The 25,339-nt window shown below is 34.0% G+C and overlaps 1 protein-coding gene across 8 annotated transcripts in view; it reads left to right on the top strand.

Moving 5' to 3' along the window:
* MAP4K5 (mitogen-activated protein kinase kinase kinase kinase 5) overlaps window positions 1-25,339 on the top strand; it is a 108,533-nt gene that overhangs the window by 44,819 nt on the left and 38,375 nt on the right. For 7 of the 8 annotated variants that reach the window (XM_032405062.1, XM_032405061.1, XM_032405063.1 and 4 more), the window contains exons 4-13: window positions 485-575; window positions 1,013-1,077; window positions 5,235-5,290; window positions 11,409-11,456; window positions 11,545-11,587; window positions 12,575-12,647; window positions 16,731-16,862; window positions 18,953-19,015; window positions 20,720-20,801; window positions 21,721-21,837. In XM_032405062.1, the coding sequence (XP_032260953.1) occupies window positions 485-575; window positions 1,013-1,077; window positions 5,235-5,290; window positions 11,409-11,456; window positions 11,545-11,587; window positions 12,575-12,647; window positions 16,731-16,862; window positions 18,953-19,015; window positions 20,720-20,801; window positions 21,721-21,837 (770 nt within the window). The remainder of the gene's footprint in view (window positions 1-484; window positions 576-1,012; window positions 1,078-5,234; window positions 5,291-11,408; window positions 11,457-11,544; window positions 11,588-12,574; window positions 12,648-16,730; window positions 16,863-18,952; window positions 19,016-20,719; window positions 20,802-21,720; window positions 21,838-25,339) is intronic. The other variant, XM_032405065.1, reaches the window with a different exon arrangement.

The raw sequence follows: 25,339 nt of genomic DNA, 5'->3' as shown, positions 1-25,339 counted from the left end.
CCTTCGGATCACTACATTTGTATCTTTGGGGTAAATACCCAGTAGTGCAATTGCTGGGTCGTACGGTAGCTCTATTTTCAACTTTTAGAGGAACCTCCATACTGTTTTCCAGAGTGGTTGCACCAGTTTGCATTCCCACCAACAGTGTAGGAGGGTTGGTTCCCCTTTCTCCGCATCCTCGCCAACATGTCTTTTCCTGACTTGTTAATTCTAGCCATTCTGACTGGTGTGAGGTGGTATCTCATTGAGGTTTTGATTTGTACAGAAAAGAAATTTTTTAAGTGACATTATGAGTTCAAAGATTTTGTATATTTTTAAGGCTTCTGTGTTTTAGAAAGAATGGATCAGTTTATATTCCCACCAAAGTATTAAGACTATCTAATTCCTCAACTCTAACATTTATTATAAAGTTTTCCTTTCTTTTTCCCATATATAAGACTCAAAATGTAACTTGGTGTCTAAGTTTTATCATTTTGTTTTTCAGGAGATGATTTTTCTTTGATTCAGCAAGAAATATTTATGGTTAAAGAATGTAAACATTGCAACATCGTTGCCTACTTTGGGAGCTATCTCAGGTAAAAAAAAAAAAAAAAAAAGCATATGCTCTCCTTGTATTTTATACTTCTTTACTACCACTCTCCCTCCTTTTCATGTAAATGCTGTTACATATAAATTTTTAAAGTTATATTGTCTAAAGTTTTCTCAGGTTTTCTTACTGTCTCCCCTGCTATATTAGTGACACCTCCATTTATGCAGTTACATCTTATCTGGCAATAAATATTACAAATGATTACAAATAAGTGTTTTAGCTTATAAAACTGATTATATTCTAAACCATTGAAGATGGTAAGTTACTATGCTTTTCTGTATCTGGAAGAGAGACTGCCAGGGCAATTTCCTGTACACCCTGTAATCCATTCTAAACCCTGGTGTACTGAAGAGGGAAAGCCTTCAGAGCTTTCAGTGATTAAGAATTCCTAGCTAATGTAATTTTCTTTCTCTTTCATATTAGTCGAGAAAAACTGTGGATTTGTATGGAATACTGTGGTGGTGGATCACTTCAAGATATTTACCATGGTACTGTTAATTTGACTTTACATTTTAAAACTGACTTTGACTTTAATGATTGTTTTTATCATTTGTAGTTAACCAGGGATATTGGTAGGTAGATATACTGTTTTACATTCTTCCATTCTGCTCCTGTAGTATTAGTGCATACAAGAAATCTAAACTTTATTTTTGTTGGTTATCCAGTTAAATTTGCTGAAACCTGAACTGAGAAATCCAAGAGTTCTTGTACAATCCAAATTTTACTTTTTAGATGTAGTCTCTAGGAAATCTTATGTAGCCTGTAGGAAAATATGTTATCTACAATTGAAACTGCCTCAACTTCCTTGTAAGTAAGAATTGAAATACAAAGGTTAACTCTCAGATAAAAGAAATTATATATCTGTTTTAAAAATCATTTAGCATAGCTAAGAAAGCAGTTTAATTGTTGCTATATTTTTGTATTAAGAATGTATAATTTTTAAACATTTGAAGTATTTTTTATTGAGCATTCTGTTAGGTAATTAGGCCATTTTCTGAGTTGAATTAGATTTTACTATTTAGAAAGAGTCTTCATTTTGGCTCCATAATTTAGCTTCCAATTTGTTTTGTTGTTGACAGTTTCCTGATTTTCTAGAGTTTATGAGACTAAGCAGAGATCCTTATAAAACAATGTTTTTTCTTTATTTAACTGAATATGGAATAGTAAAACTCCCGTTGCGGCTTTGCATTGTATCATTTATTAAGAATTATGTGAAATACTTTCAAACATTTCTGGGCTGAAATCTTTATATTGACAGTCTTATCAAATTTCAGTCATCAAGTTTACAAATACAACCATAGTAGATGTAAAAATAAGTGCTCATCAAATTTAAATAATATTTGTAGCTTGTAGAGGTCAGATTTTTAAAATAATCAATAGAGCAATCGTTAAATAAACTATGCTGCTTCTATAATATGGAATACTATGCAGCGTTTAAAAAGATGAAGTAGCTCCATTTATACTGACCTGGATATATCTCTCCAAGGCCTCTTTAAATGGAAAAATTGGATCAAGAAAAAATATGTATAGCATAATCAATCACACGTAGACTTTGAAAAATAAAACTTTTTATATTCACATTATATGTGAGTTTTAATGCATAGCAAAATGAAAGGATATGTACCACATTGATAAGTCATTACTTCTAGGGGAGGATAAGGTGGGACTCATAAGTAAAATTTTGAATTCTAATAAAAATGTACTGATGTATTATTTAATTATAAATTAATAAATATAATAATAATCTAATTTTGTCACATAACCCATGACAAAAAAATAGTTGTGACTGATTTCTAAACTCTGGACACTGCCTCTTTTTATTTAAATAATATTTAATACCACATAAATATTACAAATATACAAAATATTACAAAGAGTTTTTAAAACAAGAGTGAGGGGTACCTGGATGACTCAGTTGGTTAAGCGTCTGCCTTCTGCTCAAGTCATGATCCCAGAGTCCTGGGATCGAGCCCTGCATTGGGCGCCCTGCTCAGCAGAGAGTCTGCTTCTCCCTCTCCCTCTGCCCCTCTCCCCTGCTTGTGCTTGCACACACACGCTCTCTCAAATAAAGTCTTAAAAAAATAAAACAAGAGTGAATCCCATTTTTTAAAAGTTTTAATTTCTTATACACTAGTCATTTTCTTATGTATTCTGTCATACTAGAATTAATGTTCTCTTTTATTTTATCCTACTGCTAATTTTAAAGAATTATTGGTAAACAACTGTATGCCACTCAATTTAAAATTCTTTTCTTTGATTTTATGAAGAATTATGATCATTTATATGAAAAGTTTTTTTACAGTTATAATTTTTATTCACACTTTTACAGACTGAGAACTCAAGAATATGGATAAATAAAACTATATAGCTGGCATTTTTTAATTAAATTTTTAAAATTAATTAAAACAAAAAAATTGTTTTAAGACATTAATCTTATTTATGAAATTTCTACTTTCCATTATTAAACCTGATATTTGTTGAATTAAATTGAATCCAAGAAGTATCCATCCCTGTATATTGTATACTAGATAGCATAGTAATCAAGAATATCTACACTTACAATAAACTGTTAATAAGGCGGCTTCCCTTGTTTTATTAGTCTATCCAGTTGCTAAATATCAAAATTTTATGTTGCTGTGTAGCTGTAGAGAGCCAGTGATTAAAATATGCAGTAAAATATTTCTTTTAAGGGAAGGTTAAAGTACCTGATTTGGTTTCACTGCCAGCAAACACCACCCCAGATTTCAAATATTTTCACGGTATTGGAATGCATTTTTTTTTTTTTTAAGAGACAGAGAACGAGAAGGGGGAGGGGCAGAGAGAGAGTTCCACGGAGCCCAGCGTGGGGCTTGATCTCACACCCAGAGATCATTACCTAAGCCAAAACCAAGAGTCCCACACTTTTTTTTTTTTTTTTTAATTTTTTTTTTTTTTTTTAAGATTTTATTTGCGAGAGAGAGAATGAGAGACAGAGAGCATGAGAGAGAGGACGGTCAGAGGGAGAAGCAGACTCCCCGCCGAGCAGGGAGCCTGATGTGGGACTCGATCCAGGGACTCCAGGATCATGACCTGAGCCGAAGGCAGTCGCTTAACCAACTGAGCCACCCAGGTGCCCCCACCAAGAGTCCCACACTTAACCAACTGAGCCAACTGAGCCACCCAGTCGCTCCTGGAAGGCCTATTTTTTAAGTCTCTGGTTAGGTACTTACAAAAGGATTTTATATTTCATAATAGAGATCTGGTTGTCACAAGTGACCCGGGGGGTGCCTTGGTGGTGAATTAATCATCTGACTCTTGATTTCCGCTCAAGTCATGATCTCATGGGTCATGGGATCAAGGCTGTCCCCCCATTCCCCGCCCCATAGGGCTCCACACTCATGGAGTCTGCTTGAGATTCTCCCTCCCTGTCCTTCCTCCCAAGAGCACACGAGCTCACGCTCTCTCTCTCTCTCTCAAATAAATAAATCTTAAAAAGGAAGAAGGGGTGCCTGGGTGGTGCAGTTGGTTAAGCCACTGACTCTTGGTTTCAGCTCAGGTCATGATCTCAGGGTTGTGAGATCGAGCCCCACATGAGGCTCCGTGCTCAGCGCAGAGTCTGCTTGAGATTCTCCCCTCTGCCCCTCCTGCTTATGCTCTCTCTCTCTCTCTCAAATAAATAAATCAATCATAAAAAAAAAATTAAAGAAGTCAGGGCGCCTGGGTGGCTCATTTGGTTGAGCGACCACCTCTTGGTTTCAGCTCAGGTCATGATCTGTCAGGGTCCTGAGATCAAGCCCCACCTTGGGCACTGTGTTCAGCAAGGAGTCTGCCAGAGATTCTCTCTCTCGCCCTCTCCCTCTACTCCTCCCCTGCTCACACACTCTCTGTCTAAAATAAAAATAAATAAAATCTTTAAAAAAAAAAAGTTACCTGGTTACTTTTTAAATTCTTAGATAAGGTGCTGGATCAAGCCTTCCTGTTTTGAAAAATATAGTATATGTTGCCTTTCAATATATTTCAACAATTGATCTCTTACGGTTCTCTACTTCTTTATATAACTGTAATTAATTATATATGTTTATCTCATTTCTTGGCTTTACTTCAGAAAAATTGTTCAGAATTAAGATCATGTCTGTTGTTTAGTTCTATAGAACGTCCTATGATGCCTAGAACTATGCTTTGCACATAATGGGTGCTTATATTTTCAGTGACCAGAGTTCTTACAGAGTAAATCTTCCATTTTTAAAGTACATTTTAAAGTTCTCAACTTAATTTTTTTTTTGTTTCCTGATTATAAGAACAATGTGTGCTCATGTTGAGAAGTCACCCAATGATATGTACAGAAGTTTTATAATAGTTTGTCATTTTTTTTTTTTTAACTTTTTTTTTTAAAGATTTTATTTATTTATTCATTTGAGAGAGCGAGAATGAGAGAAAGAGGAGCACATGAGAGGGAGGAGGGTCAGAGGGAGAAGCAGACTCCCTGCCGAGCAGGGAGCCCGATGCGGGACTCGATCCTGGGACTCCAGGATCATGACCTGAGCCGAAGGCAGTCGCTTAACCAACTGAGCCACCCAGGCGCCCAATAGTTTGTCATTTTTACGGTAGACTGTTTTTAACCTGTTGTATTGAAATGTATAACAATGTGGTCTTTCTTTTTTCCTAGTTACTGGGCCATTATCAGAATTGCAAATAGCCTATGTGTGCAGAGAAACTTTACAGGTAATACATTTGCTTATGTGGATAGAAAGGCAGTTCTAGTTTCACAATTGAAAACTGTAAAATGATGATCTGCCCTAAAGAAAAAGAGTAAACCAAATGATTTTTCTGTTAACCTCTCATATTGTAATTCTGTAAGCCTGGTTCTTTATTTCTGAATGAGTCACAAGAATTCCTTTAAGCTGATGCTGGTATAAACAGTGGTGATGTCTGGTGTTCCATTTTGTCAGGTTTGGCCCTCAGTTGCTGCAGAGTTAAGGAAGGCCACAGGTGTGAATTATTTTTTGTGAATGAATCACCAAACCTCTCAATCCTAACAAGTTGTCTTTCCCTTTAAGTTTTATGACAAGAGAAGGAATCCTTTTGCATAAAACATGAAGCCTTTTACTGTTTCTCCCAAAATGAGAATAAATTAGCAAAGCATAACCCAGAATGTTACCTGGAACTTCTAGCTCTATGTGATTATTAATAAGTATCATTGATAGCAGAATCCCATTTTATAGGTTTGGTCAATATTGTATTAAGCAGAAGTTTCTTTACTTCTTTATTTCAGAACCTGTGAGAGCTTTTAGTGTGTTAATAAACTAGATTGTGACCCTTTAATAAAGGTATAGAGTATGCAGCATTTCTCCCAATTTATTTTTTTAGTGCCTTGAAAAGCTAGCAAGTAATAATTTTGTTCATATCCTTTAAAGCATTTAAATTAGGAATTAGTAGTAGTGATTACATTTTTTATTTTGGTAATTTACAACTGATAATTGTTAATTAATGCTTCTATCCCTACATTTCCTAGATTGTGTAGTTTGTTTAGAAGTGAAATTGATGTTCTATATGTTATTTTTCCATATTTTAGGAACTGGGAGATTGATTTGATTTAAGAGAAAACTCTAGTCATTTCTAAGAGTTGGTTTCCTCATGCTTTAGAATACATACCACGTCAAATCTGAATGTTAAATATACAAAAGTAAATTTGTCATATATATATATTTCTGTAATACTCTCATAAGATAGATATCTACTTTTTCTGTTCACATAAAATACAAAACTAATCAGACACTCATAGCAGAGAATTGTTGACAGATTTTTTTTTATTTTAATTTCCAAAAGTCATTGCTTTAAGTAATGGATAGAGTACAACATGGAAGTAAGAAACAAAACGAAAACTTGAATTTGCATTCTGACCCTGGTATATGACCACAATCTATTTTATGGTTCTAATTCCCTAAGTATAAAATGAGCATTGGTAAGGATGCCCTCCAAGATTAGTTCCAATTTTGAAATTCTATTATGCTGACAAACTTCCACCTTTGGTGTCTGTTGACAGATGAATGGAGAAGGTATAGTGTATATATACAGTGGAATATTATTTAATCATAAAAAGAAGGAAATCCTGTCATTTGTGACAACATATTTGAACCTGTAGGACATTATACTAAATGAAATAAGCCAGGCACTAGAGACAAAGACTGCATAAGTAACTTTTATGTAGAATCTAAAACAGTTGAACTTATAGATGCAGAGAGTGGAATGAATGATGATTACCAGGAGCTTGAGGGTCAGGGGCGAGAAATGGAGACTATAAAGTTGAAGCCATGTAGATTGACTGATGACTAATGTACAGCATGACAACTATATTAGTTAATAATACTGTACTGAATACTGGAAATACATTAAGAGAGTAAATTTCAGGTGCTTTTGTTAAAAAAAAAAAACCAAACCAGTAACTATGAAGAGATGATATGTTGACTAGCTTGACTCAAGTAATCATTTCACTATGTGTATATATATATCAAATCATCATGCTGTATATCTTATTACATATAATTTTTATTACATAAAATTTTTTTAAAAAATAAAAAGGGCAGAGATTGTCAGAATGGAAAAATGTAAGACCCAACTAGATGCTGCCTGTAAGAAATGTACTTTTATAAAAACACAAATAGTCAAAAGTAAAAGAAAAGATATATGATACTATTAAAAAGAAAGCTGGAATGGCCATATTAATATCAGACAAAGTGACTTCAGAGCAGACTACTACTTCTTTAGGGCCACTCCGTCAAAAGATGTAACAACCCTAAATTCTTGAGCCCCCAATAACACAGCTTCAAAATAAATGAGCAAAAACTGATAAAATTATAAGGAAGATAGACAAACACACAGTTATAATCAGATATACCCCTCTCAGAATAATTCTGTGGACCAAGTAGGCAGAAAATCAATAAAACCAACCAGCTTGACCTAACTGACATTTTAGTCTAACAACAGTGTGATACATATGCTTTTCAAGTGCCCATAGAGCATTTATCAAGATAGACCATATTTTGAGCTATAAAATATGTTTCAATACATTTTAAAGGATTAAATCATACAAAGTATATTCTCTGACCACATTGCATTAAATTAAAAATTAACAGAAATATTTCTGGACTATCTCCAAATATGTGGAGACTAAATAAAGCACTGTTAAGTAACCCATGAATCAAAGAAGAAATCAGAAGAGAAACTAAAAAGTATTTTGAACCAAATGAAATGAAAACTTAACACATGAAGGTGTGGGGTATTCCTAAAGCAATACATAGAGGGAAGTTTATAGTACTGAGCACTTCTATTAGAAAGGAAAAAAAGGTCTAAAATTAACATCTTCAAATTCCATCTTAAGAAACTGAAAAAAAAAAAAATCAGATTAAATCCAAAGTAAGCAGAGAAAGGAAATAATAAAGATCAGAGTGAGAAATCAATGAAATAGCAGAAAAATAAAACCAAATCTGGTTTGGTTTTATGGCAGAAAACCAAAATCTGATTCTTTGAGAAGATCAATAAAATTGATAATCCTCTAAGAGAAAATAAAAAATTATAAATATTAGGAATGAATATAAAGATATTACCACAGAATCTACAAATATTGAAAGAATAACAAGGATGCTCAGTACCTAAAGAATATTATGAGTAGCTTTCTGCCTACAACTTGGAAAATATTAACAATTTCCTTGAGAGACACAAACTACCAAAGATCACTCAATCAGAAATCATCTGAATTCTTCTTTATATATATTCCCACAAAGAAAACTCCCAAGTCAGATGATGTGGATAGGTAAATTCTACCAAACATTTAAGGAAAAAAATAATACCAATTCTACACAAACTCTTCTAGAAAATTGAAGAGTAAAGAATGAATACTTTCCAAATGATTTTATGGACCAGCATTTCTCCAAAACCAAAATCAAATAATATTGCAAGAGAACAAAACTATAGACTAATACTGTCCTTCATAAGCACAGATGCAAAACTTTAAAAGGAAAATAAGAGGTTAACAAGGGTAATCCAACAACATATTTGAAAAGATAATACATCATCAATAAGTGGGGTTTATCCTAGAATGCAATTTTGATTTAACACTCAAAAATTACTTTAAGTAATTAACCATAGTAGCAAACAAAATGAGAAAACCACATGATCATCTTAAATAGACACAGAAAAAGCATTTAGCAAAATCCAACATTTATTCCTGATAAAGATTCTGAGCATACCGGGAATAGAAAGGAACTTGTTCAACCTGATAAAGAACACCTATGAAAAACCTACAACTAAATCATACTTAATGGTAAAATACTATATGCTTTCCCACCGATCAATCAAACAGCACAAGAATGTCTGCTCTCATCACTTCTTTTCAACATTGTACTGGAGGTTTCAGCCAGTACAATAAGAAAAAAAATAAAAAGGCATCCAGATTAGAAAATAAGAAGTAAAACTGTATTCACAGATCACATAATCATTTATATAAAAAATGGAATAGAGTCTACAAAGTAGCTTCTAGAACTAATAATTGAGGCTAAAATGTTTGCAGGATTCAAGATCCATGTACAAGATTGATTGGATTTCCGTACCCTAGCAACAGACGATCAGAACTTTTATAATAACGGTAACAAAAGATATGACATTCTTAAGGGAAAACAAAAGATACATAAATCCCTGCATACTAAAAACTACAAAACTGCTGAGAAAAAATAAAGAAGACCTAAGTAAATGGAGAACTGTACCGTATTCATGGATCAGGAGACTCAACAATAGTTCAGATGTCAGTTCTCCCCAAGTTGACCTATAGATTCAGTGCAATCCCATACAAAATCTATGGAAGCACTTTTTTCTGTAGAAATGGAGAAGCTCATTCTAAAATTACTGTGGATATACAAAGAACCTAGAATAGTCAAACAACTTTAAAAAGGAACACAAAATTTGAGAGCCAGCAGCAATTTTAAGACTTATAAAACTGTATTAATCAAAACATAGTGGCATTGGCATAAGAGTAGAAAAGTAGCTCATTGGAACAGAATAGAAAGACCAGAAATAAATCTACACATAAATGGACTGCTGGTTTTTAACAAAGTTGAAAAGACAAATCAGTGAAGAAAGTACAGACTTTTCAATAAATGGTATTGGAATAATTGGATATCCATACGCCAACAAATGAACCTTAAGCTGTACTTCATATCATATGTAAAAACCTAAAAGTAATCATAGACCTAAATATTAAAACCTAAAACTAGAACTGCCAGAAGGAAACAAGAAAATTTTGCAGTCTTGAATTAAGCAAAGCATTTTCAGACATAACATGAAAAGCATGATCCATAAAAGAAAAACTTGGTAAATTAGACTTTATTAAAATTGAAAACTTCCATTCTTCTAGAGACACTGGTAAGAGAATGACGAGAAGCTGCAGACTAGAAGAAGATATTTGTAAAGTGTATATCTGATCAAGAACTTGTATCCAGAGTACATAAATAACTCTCAAAAGTCAGTAATAAAAAAACAAGAGCCCAATAAACAAATGGACAAAAGATTTGAACAGACATTGGACTGATGCTGGTCGGGAAATCAGTGAGGAATCTGTCACATGGGCCCTCTCCATCCCCCCACCTAATAAGACCCCTGCCCTTCCCCCTAAGGGAAGGTGACCCTGCCTGAAACAATAATTTTTATTAATAACTTCTTGTCCCACCCTCCTTCCTAGAAATTTTGTACAACTCCTTGGAACTCTACTTGATAGATGGGATGCTGCCCAACTTGTGAATCGTGCTTAATAAAGTCACTTGGATCTTAAAAAAAAAAAAAAAAGACACTTCACCAAAGAATGGCTAAAATTAAAAAGACTGACCTTAAGAAGGTTGGTGAGGATATGGATTAACTGAAATTCTCATACACTGCTGGTTTCAATATAAAATGGTACAGCTGCTTTGGAAAACAGTTTGGCATTTGCCTAAAAGTTTAAATTTATTACCACCATATAATTCAGCCATTACACTGCTAGGTATTACCTAAGGGGAAGAAATCATACTAGTACTTGTATATGAACCTTAATGGCAGCTTTATTTATAAAAGCCAAAAACTGTAAACAATCCAACAATCCAAATGTCTATCAACAGGTGGATGTGTAAACAAATTCGGTGTATCTGTACAATGGAATATTACTCAAAAATAAAGAAGAATGAACTATTGATATACACGTTAACAAGGAATCTCAAATTAATTATTGTGAATGAAAGGGACCAGACAAAAAAGAATATATTATATAATTCAGTTTATGTAAAACTCTAGAAAATTTAAATCTGTAGTGATAGAAAGCAGATCCGTGTTTGTGTGTAAGGAGGACTTTTGAGGGTGATGGATATGTTCGTTATCTTGGTGATGGTGTTACAGTAAAATATTCCTGATTTTTACCAGAAAATAAATTTGAAATCATAAAATACAGTAAACATTGGTTAGTAAAAAGAAACTCTTCTAGGTTCCCCCTCCCCCCCCAAAGACATTCTAGTTTTTTTTATTCAGTGAGAATTTAAGTAGAAAATACAGGTATTGGGGCACCTGGGTGGCTCAGTTGGTTACGCATCCTACTCTTGGTTTTGGCTCAGGTCATGATCTCATGGACTGTGGGACCAAGCCCCGTGATGGGCTCTGCATTCAGCCGGGAGAGTGCTTGAAGATTCTTTCCTTCTACCCCTAGTGCATGTGCTCTCTCTCTCTCTCTCTCTCTCTCTCTCTCTCATGAGAAATCTTAAAAAAAAGATAATGTAGGTGTTAGGTTTGCACTTTGCTAATGCATACTTTTTTTTTTTAACTTCAGGGTCTTGCCTATTTGCATACTAAAGGCAAAATGCATAGGGATATCAAAGTAAGTTCATTTAATATGCTTAAATTGGTAATTTTATCAGAAGGAGTTTTATGATGGTAATTTAATAGTATTTATATTTTTGTTTTAGGGTGCAAATATTTTATTGACAGATCATGGTGATGTAAAATTAGGTATGTTATTTCAAGTTCCTCAAATTTTTTCCCAAAAAGATTTAATAAAATTTTAAATGAGAATTAACATTATACAAGCTTAATATTCATATCAAGAACCTCAATAATATTCATGTTTTGATCCAGTAATTATACTCCTGAGATAGTTTAAGGAAATTAATCCTAAAGAAAAAGATCTATATTCATAGAACTATTAATTAGACATTATAACAGAAAAAAGTACAAACAGAGCTAGCAATAAAAAAACTGTTAAACTGGGGGCACCTGGATGGCTCAGTTGGTTAAGGTCTAACTCTTGGTTTTGGCTCAGGTCATGATTTTAGGGTCCTGGGATGGAGCCCCACATTGGGCTCTGTGCTCAGTGGGGAGCCTGCTTGTTCCTCTCCCTCTTTTCCTCCCTGTGCTCACTGGCCCCCCCCTTTCATAAAGAAATAAAAAATCTTAAAAAAAAAAACTGTTAAACTGTAATAAATCCACTTATGGAACATTATTCAGTCATCAAAATTAATAGTTAAGGAGAACAAGAGTAGATTCCCTGAGGTGTTAGTTAAATGACAAAAATGAACTATATGTATATTTAGTTTTTTACAGTCATGTGTAACAACAGTAACGTTTATATAGAGAAAAAAAGACTTTCTTTAATAGCACCAAAATTCTGCCCTACTTGTGTTAGAGTAAAAGGCATCCAGGTGGGAGGTTTATTTTTTTATGTTTTTTTTTCCTAATTAATTTCATTGTGCTTATAAGTTTTTTATTAACTTTGTTCTTTATAAAGTATGCTTCATTCTAGTAAAGTGCCAAAAAATGATTTTCCTTCAATAAATGTTATAAACTAAGCAAGAAAATATTTAGGTATTCATTTTATATACATTTCCTTAGCATTACTGTCTGAATTCTTAATAATGCCATGCCTAAGGGTGAAATTTAGAAATGTGGGTAACTTTATTGAAAGAACTAAAATTTTTATTCAATTTTTTTCCTTACTAGCTGACTTTGGCGTGGCTGCGAAAATAACAGCCACCATTGCAAAGAGAAAATCTTTCATTGGCACTCCCTACTGGTAAGATATTATTATGATTAGATTTTGTGCATTTTCATTTCTTCAGAGTTGGTGATCAGCATAGATACTTAGTGATACAATTGACAGTTGACTGAAAGTCTGGAAATTTGCATGCTCCTTGATACTATCATACTTCTGATTGGGTTAGGGAACTTTGATACCCATTTTTATTGTCCATCTTTCCCTGTGTTAAAGAGCTAATAATTCCTGGGACGCCTGGGTGGCTCAGTCGGTTAAAGCGTCTGCCTTCGGCTCAGGTCATGATCCCAGGGTCCTGGGATCGAGTCCCGCATCGGGCTCCCTGCTCTGCGGGGAGCCTGCTTCTCCCTCTGCCTCTGCCTCTCTCTCTCTCTCTCTCATGAATAAATAAATAAAATCTTAAAAAAAAAAAAAAAAGAGCTAATAATTCCTGTTGTCCCTGGGATTTTGTATTAAGAGGACTCATAAGTATGAGATTTTTCAAAAGAAAGGCTCTTATTTATAATCTCTTGTCATTTTTATTAGCCTTCTTTTGGTATTGATTCTATTTTAATCCAGGTCTTCACTTTCTGGTTGTTTAAAATTCATGCATGCACCAGCCACCTTCCTCAATGCATCTTACCAAGTACTGACAAAATGATCTTTCTGAAACACTGCTTTCATTAATGAAGATAGATAATTGAAATATAACAGAATATCTAGTAATAAACCTTAATATGTAAAATAATTTAATGAATATTATAAAAGGTGACAAAAGTTTGTATGAAAGGTTGGATTTTTTAAAATCAGTGTTTGGGTAACTTGCTATTTGGAAAGAAATTTAAAGTTGCTCCATACCTCATACCTAATGCCAAAATAAATTGTGTATGGAAATAGTTAAATATAAAAGTGAAACCAAATGAACTATCAGTGACTATCTGCTTTGAGTTGAGTAAGCCAGGGTGCCTGGGTGGCTCAGTCGGTTAAGCATCCAACTTTTGATTTTGGCTCAGGTCATGATCTCAGGGTCATGAGATCGAGCCCCTTATTGGGCTCCATGCTTAGCACAGAATCTGCTTCAGATTCTCTCCCTCTCCCTTTGCCCCTATTCCTGCTCACTCGCTCGCTCTCTCTAAAATAAAATAAATCAAATCTTAAAAAGAAAAAAAAGAGTTGAGTAAGCCTTTCTTGGCATAAAAGCAGAAAACATTAAAGGGAAAAATTGATAGATTTAACTACATGAAAATTTAAAGTTGAACACTAGAACAAAAGTGAAAGGCAAATAGCAAATCAGGAAATATCCACTAAAATATGACAAAATAGGTTTTAATATCTTTAATATATAACTTCTTAATAAGTCAATAAAAGTATTTCATTAGAAGCAGTTATTAAAATAATACATATGTCATGAAATACGAAAAATGTTTCCCCTAATGATGACCAAAAATGTAAATTAAATGAACAACACCATTCTTTTCTCCAAATTGGAAAATATTTGGAATCATGGGTAATACTTATCACTGTCACTAAATATTTGACAGTGGAAGTGGAAATTGGTAGAACAATTTTGAAGGATAATTTGGCAATAATGTTTTTCAAAAACCTTTAACAATGTTTGTTTTTTTAGTCTGAATTCTGCTTGTAGTAATTTATCAGAGAGACACAGATTATTATATGAAGGGCTTTATCACAGTACTTTAATAATGAAAGACTGAGAGAAGGTATGCACATGCAAGAAGAATTAGTTAAGGAAATTACATTTATTCAGATCAATGGAATAAATTGCTGGTATTAAAAATCCTGTTGTAATCAATCAATCAATCAATCCTGTTGTAAAAGATGAATGGTCAGTGGATAGGTTCATGATGTACTGTTATTCAAAAAAGCAAGATTAAAAATAGCATATTTAAGATTAAAAGTAGCATAATATAATGCCATGTTAAAGAAGATACATGTGTAAGTAAAATTTATGGATGTAAATATGTGAAACAGTGGCTGTTTGGTATAACAGTATACCAATGGGTATACTGTTGAGTGGGATAATGTTTGACTTGTTTTCTTCCATATACTCCAAATTCTCTTTGTCAACACATATCAGTTATAACAACAGGAAAAATAAAGGCCCAATAAATATCACTTAAATAAAAGTTAGAAGAAAACATAGCTAAGTTAGATTACCTATAGAATTTCCTTCATCATATGCCTATTTCCTTCCTCAGTCTCTTTCAGTGATTGTCCTCCCCTGTGAACATTCTTCTCTAGTCAAAATTTGTTTTTTGTACCCTGACTATATTAGGTATTATTACCTCCCTAGTATATCCATCTTCTCTGTTTATCTTAAGTCCTGCCTGGTCTTAAAACTGGCACACACTCTGCCTTTCTTCCTCATGGTAGACTGATAGATCGCAGCTCTGCTTCCCACTGCGCCAGGAACTGCAACACTCCTGGTCGACTTGGTGCTCCACTTACCCACCACTGATTCTGGTGGGCAGAAGAGCTGAAACCCATATGCTTTCTCTAGGTTCCAGCTCAACTTCTGTGAACTTGCCTTTAGTCATTTTGTTCCATAGTAGTGATTATCTTCTTCTCCTTACTCCTATATCCATTTTTATGTACATAGTACTTGCATATAACAGGGTACATCTACATATCAGCATTTTTAGTATACATATTTTATATCCTTAACCACCTTTAAGTTGAGAGACATTGTGCTATGTAACTTTTTGTAATCTAAGTACATATAAAGGGAACTTCCAGGGGTGCCTGGGTGGCTCAGTCAGTTAAGCTTTTGCCTTCGACTCAGGTCATGATCTCCGGATCCTGGGATCGCGCCCTACATCAGGCTCACTGCCCAGCAGAAAGTCTGCTTCTCCCTTTCCCTCTGCTCCTCCCCCGCACTCATGCTCACTCTCTCTCTCAAATCAATAAATAAAATCTTTAAAAAAATAAAAGCAACTTTTATCTTATGGATATTTAATATAAATTAATTTTAAAATAGTAAACATTAAAAAAAGAGTATTTCCCCCGAGTAATATTTATACTTTATAACTTCAAATGCCGTTATTATATACTACTGAATCCCAAACAAATAACTCCAACTCAGCTACTAAATTGACCTTCAGTCTTAGATATATTCCACAGTTGTTTGATAATAGCTCTACTCTAATATCCACAAGCCATTTTATACTCAAATCAGTCTCTTCAGTCAACCCCTTTCATTCAGTCTCCTCTGCCACTGCGTTTGAAAAGTCCTTTATCTTTTTTCCCTTGTATTTTTGAAATAGTCTTCCAGCTCATTTACCCCACTCTGTTTTTACCTCCTCTCATACTGTCCTTCACATTGCCATGAGTTTTAGATCAAGTTTACCCCCCAGAATTACCCTATTTTCACAATAAAGTCTAAACTTCCTTATATAATCAGTAGGCTATTCATTATCTAGCTCCTACTTCTGAAGTTCATTTTACAAATACTTTTTAGACCCTTTCAAACTACCTGTGGTGAACGACCAATTTTCTGAAATTTCCTGCTCATGACAGACTGATACTTTTATAAAATAAGTTAGAAATGGATTACTAAAAAATGATCATGTATTTGGACAAGAGTTAATACTCTCAATTCCTGTACTTACCATAGACTCATAACAAGCAATTTATGGCTCCATGGAAGGCTCTAGATCATACACTGAGGAGCACTGTCCTATCACCTTGCCAGGTGTTCCGTGCTCTCCTCCAGTCTCTCTGCATTTGCACTTGTGTCCTCTGAAATGTTGAGGCTCTTCACCCTGCCATAGCTCCCTGCTGATTCATTCTCACCTCCTTCATGGGATTTAGGTATTCTTTTCTTTTCCCGTATTATATGACAAGATTCACAAAACAGAAACCTAAAGTAAGACAACACAGTTTTTCCTCAGAGCACGAGTCTTCAGAGAAGATCCAAGATTTTGAAATAATGAATTTTGAAAGAGTATATCTGTATATATGTCGTCTTTACTAAGTCTTTCCCAGTAAACATCTGTCAGCCTCTTTCCCTCTAGTTTAGTGAATATAACAAAAATATAACAAAAAATGGCAGATTTCCTATCATTTTTAAAAACTAAAGATGTTATATTCACTGATTCCTCCTAGGATGGCCCCAGAAGTTGCAGCAGTAGAAAAGAATGGTGGCTACAACCAGCTCTGTGATATCTGGGCAGTGGGAATAACAGCGATTGAACTTGGAGAGCTTCAACCGCCTATGTTTGATCTTCATCCAATGAGGTGTTCTCACTATCTACAATTAAACAGTTATTAATAAAATTTTCGAGGAGAATGAAATATTGATAACTTGGGTGTTCCCAGCTCATTTTCAAATATGTCAAAATAGTAAAGGTGTTGTAAGGTACCTAGGGGTAATCAATCGCACCTAATACCTGCTCTCTTTTATTGCTGTTCCTAAGGCAGCATGGAGTGAATCATCAATACTATTTGAAGCTTTTCCATACAACAAATCTTTAATCATCATACTAGGACATAGCAGTTATCATTTAAAAAGTTTTTTTAAGTCTTTACATTCATTCTTTCATCAGTTAAACTTGTTTCTTTTTCTGTTCTAAGCAGAATTATAAGCAAATGATAAAAGATGTAGATGAGATTTTTTTTCTATTCTTTTTTGATTTTGTTTCTTTTTCTTTTGTCAAGGGATGATGAGGTAGCTATGCTTAGCATAATTACTATTTACATTTTAGGGCATATTGTCTCTCAGAAAAATATTTGAGAGTCTTTGAAAAGATTTTTAATATTTTGAAGGAAAATATAAATTGAGCTAAAATTTGAACTGTTAAATAGTAGAAAGTTGAAAACAGAGTAGGGAAAGTGTCCTAACATGATAGTGGATTAGTGTATATTACATAAGGAATTCATTTAGAGACTCTATAGGCAAAAGATAGATTGTTTATGAGTAAGTACCAGATACAAAGAAACTTGGAAAACTATTTGACCTCCTAAGTAACCAAAGATACACAAGTTAAAAGATATCTACTTTTAGCTGGAATGCCAGTAAAAGTAGAGACCTTCAGGAAAATAATTTGATGTTGCTTGTTATGGGCAATACAAATATTTCATTGATTCTACTACTTGGAAAATTATACTTAGGAGATAATCCAAGAAAAGGAAAAGCTAAGAACTACCCATTGTAGGTTAACAATGGAAAAAAATCTAAATGTGCAATAGCTGCTGAATTGTGTGTTTGTAAAAATTTTTTTTTCTTTTAGTTGGTAATTGTTAAGCAAATTTTTTTAGCAGTTAAGGGCAGCTGTTACATATGTATAAACCAAAGCAACATGGAAGATTGATTATTAGTGAAAAAACAATGTAATATTACCTAATATAATAATTGGTTATATAAAGACTAAAGAAGAGCGGAAGATCTGAAATAATGTCTCAGGGTAGTAGGAATATAAACTTTATATAGGAATCATTTCATTTTTAAAAAGATAAAATATCTTTGGTATTTAAAAAAAAGACTAAGGAGTTTGCTTAGAAACCTGTAAAGGGTTTTGTAGGAAATACTGAAATAGAGCATTTTAGAACTTCCTTCTTAAATCTTCCATCCTTCTGCCCCCACAGCCCTAGGAAATGAGTCAAAGGTGAATTCATAAAGTCCTCTTGCAGGTTTACTTCTACATCATTCATAATGAGAAAATGTGGAAAATTATTGTCCAAAAGAGGGGAAAAGACTAGGAAGTCGATATAATTTGCCTATATACCCAAAATAATTATAGAGACAAATCTTCCATTAAGTGTACAACCTGATGTTAGAATAACATATCATGTCTGTGTTACAGAATGATACATAATTACTATATATACTTGTGCCTAAGATACAATGCTGGTTATATATGTTAACAGTATTGTAATAAAACCCTTCTCTAACATTTGGTAGCTTTACCCTGTGAATAAGAGCTGGTTTGAAATTTAAATATCCTCTCTATAGCTAGGAGAAGTTTTCTATAAAGTATCTAAAATATAAAAAATTTAATTTCCGGGGTGCCTGGCTGGGTCAGTTGGTAGAGTATGCAACTCTTAATCTCAGGGTTGCAAATTCAAGCCCCGTGTTGGGTATAGAGAGTACATTAATTAATTAATTAATTAATTAATTAATTTATTTATTTATTTTAAAAACCACATTATTGGTGAACTTTTAAAAAATAAAATCTTTTAAAAAAACTTAATTTCCATATTCCATACCGGTTTTTGTCAGTGCCTACATATTAATTTGTATAAATGCATTACAGAATATTCATTCTGATTATTAGATGAAGTAATAAAAGTATTTCAGTATTGCTCTTTAACTGAAATTTTTATTCCAGGGCCCTCTTCTTAATGTCAAAAAGTAATTTTCAGCCTCCAAAACTAAAGGACAAAACAAAATGGTAAGTTAAAGAATACATAGTTTTATAGAATTTTACCGATGAAAAGGAGACAGGTTCAGGTCCCTTACCTTATAGATGATGAAATTGAAGCCCAGATCTATTAAACAGTTTACCTGAAATTATATATCTAATTTACTTGCAGAGCTGTGGCAAGGATATGGGTTATTTTCTTGACAATTCCAGTTCCTTAGGAACTTAGAGTAACAAGGAGTAGGAACAAACCCATGTCAATCCAAAAGATTTTTATAATCTGCTCTGGTAAAACTCTGATCATTTTCTTAGTTTTTTAGAAGCTTGGGTAAGAGATGTGGTCAGGAAACCATTGGCGATGAATAGATTAAAATTTTGGAGATTCATATCTTTGCCTTGGCTTCTATTACTTCTGTTAATGACATGTTTACTTTTATGGAAGATAATATGAAAAGGTTTCCCAAGTACCATGACACTTTATCACTGTTGATTTTTTCTGCCTTCCTTACCTAATATTCAAAAAGGTTATATTTATTTTCATCCTAATCTCTTCTTTCTCTTACTAAGTAAAGCAGTTTGCCTCTTCTTAAAGTCCATTAGGACATCTTTAATTGGATGATAAAAATTGAGAATTATTTTTCTGGTAATGTTTTCCCATACATTTAATAAAAGAAACCATGCAAATAAAAGTTTCCAAGTTCTTAAATTCAGGAATTCTTCATCTAGATTTAATGGATCTCTTATTGGGGGAGGCCCATGGGCTCCCCAAATTCTCTGTGTGTATTCATTATTCTAGGGAGACAGTCCATATCTTGTTTCAGATTTTAAGAGGCCTGTCCCCAAAACAGGTTCTAAACTACTGTTTTATGTTTTACTGGCTTGTCTGTGCAAAGTATTACTTAGGAGCCAGGCCATTCTGGGGATGATGCCAGGAGTGAAGGGAAAATCACACTGGAAATAAAGGAATTTATATCCTACTGTGGCTGTATTCTTTTGTGGTGATATGGGTTTCTTCCTAATCCTTGTTACCCTAAGCTCCTAAGCAACTGGAACTGGAGGACTTTATGGCAGGAATGACGGGATATTCATTCAGGAATGAATGACTACTAGCTGTTATGGCTAAATTCACAGTCAGATTCCAGAGCAGTTGTTGCCATTGGAGGACCTTTGCCAGTCTCAGGGTACTCTGACTCTGTTATCCGTACCACAAGTCACCAAATATAATGCAGTGATTTGATTTCTCTGCAAGAGAACTGCTATGTGGTTGCCCTTATTCCTAAGAAATTCAGTGACCCTTTAAGGGTTTAGATAATCTTTTACATTACCCACCATACCTCCGTGCCATTCTTCTGGTATAGGGAAACATTTATATATTATATTAATTTAAGCAATGAGAAAAGGCCATTTTGATTCCTAAGTGGCATCTAGAACACAAGATTATAAATCCTATAAATGATGCAGCTGCCCATTTCTAGTTTTTAGTGTATTTTTTAGAGGTTATATGTTACTGATTTGTCAACTAATTTCATCTTACTTACAGTTGAAACTGACACCTGTTTTCAAGGAATATACTGTGCTTTGGGTTTTGTTTTTTGGCTTATATGGAGCTAAGAGGCCTAAGAGAAAAATCATGTGTTTCAGACTTCCTAACTGCTTGTAAATTAGTTTTATTTAGTAACACCAAAAAACTAGTATTAGTGAAATATTTTTGTACATGTCTCTTTTTATTTGAAGGTCATCAACATTCCATAATTTTGTCAAAATAGCACTAACCAAAAACCCCAAAAAAAGACCAACTGCTGAAAGACTTCTGACTGTAAGTCAATTTAAATTATAGGGGAATTTTCTGTAGTCATGTAGTAAGTAGGCATATCACTTGAACAGAAGTATTTAGGATTTTTAATATAAGAATTTAGTGATCTCTTACTGCAGGGGTCAGCAAACTTTCTGTGAAGAGCTTAGGTAGTAAATGTTTCAGGCTTTGGGGCCACACAGTCTCTGTTACAACTACTAAATTTTGCCAGTGAAGCAGGAAAGCAACCATAGACAGTATACTCGAATGGGTATGGCTTTAATACGCAACTCTTGATTTACAAAAAGAGGTAGTGCCCCAGATTTTGCCCATTGGCTTTAGTTTGCCAACCCTGCCTTAGAGAAAACGCTTGAAAATGTTGCTATCATTTTTCTTGGTTTCTTATGTAAATTTATAGAATGCTCTGTGTGTATATGTATTTGTAGAATACTTTTATATTAGAAAGTCAATGATTACAGCAGTCTAAGGAAACTTTATTTAAATGTCAAAATTGAATTAGGTATCTCTGTACATTTATATAATGTTACTGAATTAAATGTATGCAAATTTGGAATACAAATGCTTTTTCTTATTGTGATATGGACTGTACCTCAGTATTCATTTGCATATATCACTATAGTGACATGAGTATTGAATGTCTAGTTGTTATAGCCAACATTGTAATTTTACACCTAATGTAGATCAGATAACTTAGAAAAATAATTCATGTTATAAACTTATTCCACAAGGGTGCTTTAGTTTGATAATATATAATTATGGTTTCTCTGATTAATATTTTTACTAATACATTCTCTAATTTATTTGTATTACGCTCCCATATGCTTGTCTCTGATCGTTACTGAATGAAAAAGTACAAATAACATTTTCTATAAACCACTGATGTAAAAGCATACTCATGAAACTTTGTTTTGTTTTGACTTAGCATACGTTTGTAGGGCAGCCAGGTCTCTCTAGGGCCCTAGCAGTTGAGCTGTTGGACAAAGTGAATAATCCAGACAACCATGCACATTACACTGAGGGAGATGACGATGACTTTGAGGTAAAGAGTGTTTGCAGTCTAATATTTGAAAATAAATGTTTAATATGGTCTGAGAGTTTGTTTTCTAATTTACTCTTTTAGTTATAATAGATTTAGCCACAAAGATTAATTAGCAATGTAAACTAAACTTATCCTGCATATAATTACCAGTTGATACTTTAAAAAAAAATTTGCGGTATAACATATGTAACGTAACTGGTTGACACTTTTTCTGGAAAGAACGAGGATTACTAAACTAATTAAAACTACTTATATCATTTTATTTTCCTAGCTGGTTTGCCCAAAGTTAGTAAGAGATAGCCAAAATTAGAATCAGATCTTTTTCCCCTCCCAGAAATCCAGAAATGCTTTCCCTTCTCCCTATACCTGAAATTCTGTAGTGAGAGTCTGATCTTTCTCTAAAGAGAAAGGACATCTATTTCTAAGGAAATAAAAGATTTTAGGAACATTGCTTTGGACCAAGAGAACAAAAAGTTAGCCAGAGCACATGCACATATGATTTTGCACAAAAGAGGCTCTCTAGAAATCCAATTAGTCATTTTTTAGTTTCTCTATTACACAGGTTATTAACAGAATACAAATTATTTTTAAAAATTGAGGCTCCCATAGAAATTTTATCCTTTCCAATACTTGTTGAAGACTATTATATTTTATATTATTACATGTAGCACTAGTCCTGTGTTTTCCTTCTCTGAAAATATTGTAAAATCTTTTTGAATTATATTCTGTTTAACAACAAAATTTGTAAATCCGAAATGAGGGACTTCCTGCCCGTTGTCAGGTACCTACTTAAGCTTTTATAAAACACAGCTGTACTTTTTCACCAGTGTTTCTTCCTCTCCTTTTAGGATTTCTTTTTATTTCTGTGTTTCTCTGAATTTGTCTCTTCATTTCTCTTTATGCCTTTATTTCCTTTTATATCTCTACCTTCACTCTGGCAAGGCTATAGAACCAAACTTTGTTATTATTTATTGAAGGAAATGTTCTACTTTATGTTCTTAAGTTTTGAATTATACCATATAAGTATCATGATAACTACTAACACTCTTTGGGTAGTCATTGTGTACCAAGTATTAGGCCAGATAATTTTCACGTTAACTCATCTAATACTCAAAACAGCCCTTTGCAACAGATTCTATTACTATCCTCATTTTATAAATGAGGAAATAAAGGAGAAAGAATAGAAGTAATTTGCCCAAGATCATATGACTAGTAAGGAGAGGAACAGTATTTGGATCCAAGGCAAACTAACTCCAAAGCCTATCGTTTAATTAATATGACACCATTTCTATATATGTATTTAATAGAAATAGTCATTAATCTTTGAAAATTAATCTTTAAAAACTAATCATTGCCTAGTGTATAGCATAGTCTTATCCTTGTATTAGGTACCTAGTGAATATTTTGTTGAGTGTTAAATGAACTTTAATTGAAAATATTGAATAAGCTAACCATTCATAGATTTTTATTTTACTTTAACTATCATTTACGGACTTGTAATAATTAAGATTTTAATCCCTTAAAAATTAAAAAATTATTAAAATCGTTGTAGCTTAAATGTGGAATTGATATTACTTGATTCCCCAATTTGTCTTTCACTGGTTATATAAATAACCAGACTCTTTTTTTATTTTATTTTTTATTTTTATTTTTATTTTAAAGATTTTATTTATTTATTTGAAAGAGAGAGAGAGAGCGAGAGCAGGAACACAAGCAGGGGGAGTGGGAGAGGGAGAAGCAGGCTTCCTGCCGAGCAGGGAGCCCGATGTGGGACTCAACCCAGGACCCTGGGATTATGACCTGAGCCAAAGGTAGACACTTAACTGAGCCACCCAGGAGCCCCGCCAGACTCTTTTTTTATTCCCCACATTATTTTGCTGGGCTTCCCAGATCCACTCTGCCTTCTGAGTTCTCCATTTCTGTTTAATGATATCACCGTACTTTTCAGTTCTTGAAATCCTTATGCCAGGTAGTTGGGGGCACTATGGTGTATGAGATTCACACTATCCCTGCCTTCAAAGAACTTATGGTATGGTCTCAAAGGAAACTCAGAAATACCAACAAATAATTTACAAGTATGATAACTTATGGAATGGGAAATACAGTGTGCTGTGGAGGCAAATTTTAGGGACAGGAAAGGACTTGCTGTAGAAGTGATAGGTAAGTTGAAAACCTGAAAGAGAAATTGGAATTATAAGAAGAGAGCAGGCAGAATTGTTCTGAGCAGAGGGAATAATAGCATGTTAGAAAGCCTGGTGATAAAAAAGAAGACTGTATACTTGAGGAACTAAAGAAAAGTTAGTCTGGTTTGAGTAGAAAACAAGGAAGAGGGTGGTAGGGGATGAAGTTATAGAGCTAAATACTAACCATTTCAAACCATGTTAAAAATTTTGGGCTTTGGGGCGCCTGGGTGGCTCAGTTGTTAAGCGTCTGCCTTCCACTCAGGTCATGATCCCAGGGTCCTGGGATCAAGCCCCGCATCGGGCTCCCTGCTCAGCGGGAAGCCTGCTTCTCCCTCTCCCACTACCCCTGCTTGTGTTCCCTGTCTCGCTGTGTCTCTCTCTGTCAAATAAATAAATAAAATCTTTAAAAAAAAAATTAGGGGCTTTACCTAAAGGTGGTAGAAGCCATTAAAGGCTAAGGGAGTGACATAATTGTATGTGCATTTTTTAAAGATCTCTGTGACCTCAGAATGGTGGTTACATTTCTGAAAATCTTTTAGAGGCTGTTGAGGTCATCCAGGGTAGAGATGGGTGGTGTTTTAGACTAGGAATGTAGAGCAAGGATGAAGAATAGTGGACTAATTCAGGAATTCTCTGTGAGATTGGGGATTGGATGAAGACATGAGGGTGGGGGATGAATAAAGGTCACTGCTAGATTTTGATTTAAATGCCTGGGTGGATATAAAAGTGCCTCATTTATTGAGGTAGAAACACTAGAGTAAAATCAGGTTTGGGAAGAAAGAGGAGTTCAATTTTATGCATAGTAATTTTGATGTTGCATGAGACTTCCAAATGGAGAGGTCTCATAAGGAATTAGATGATGTGGTTGTAACTTGGGGAGAAAAGTTTGGACTACAGATATAAATTTGGAAGTCATTAAGTATAGAAGTAGTTAATACCTTAAGGCATAAATGTGATCACTCAAGGGAAGCATGTAGAATGAGAAAAAGAGAAGGGCCTAAGACAGCATCCTGAGATTTCTCCCAAAATTTAAGAATCAAGTAAGCTAGGGGGCACGTGGGTGGCACAGTCAGTTAAGTGTCTGACTCTTGGTTTCGATCAAGCCCCATGTCAGGCTCTGCACTCAGTGCGGAGTCTGCTTAAGATTCTCATTCTCTCTCTCCCTCCGCCCCTCCCCCCCCGTGCGCACTCTCTCTCCCTCCCTCTAAAATAAATAAATAAATCTTAAAAAAAAATAAGAATCAAGTAGGCTAAGAGGAATGGCAAAGGATTGATAAAGACCATTAAAAGAAGGAAGTAAAGTTTTAACAAGAATATTG

This window comes from Phoca vitulina, unplaced genomic scaffold (assembly GCF_004348235.1).
Source record: "Phoca vitulina isolate PV1807 unplaced genomic scaffold, GSC_HSeal_1.0 scaffold7, whole genome shotgun sequence".
NCBI lineage: Eukaryota > Metazoa > Chordata > Mammalia > Carnivora > Phocidae > Phoca > Phoca vitulina.
Note: the sequence above shows the minus strand (reverse complement) of the source record. Positions and strands in the feature narration are given on the sequence as shown.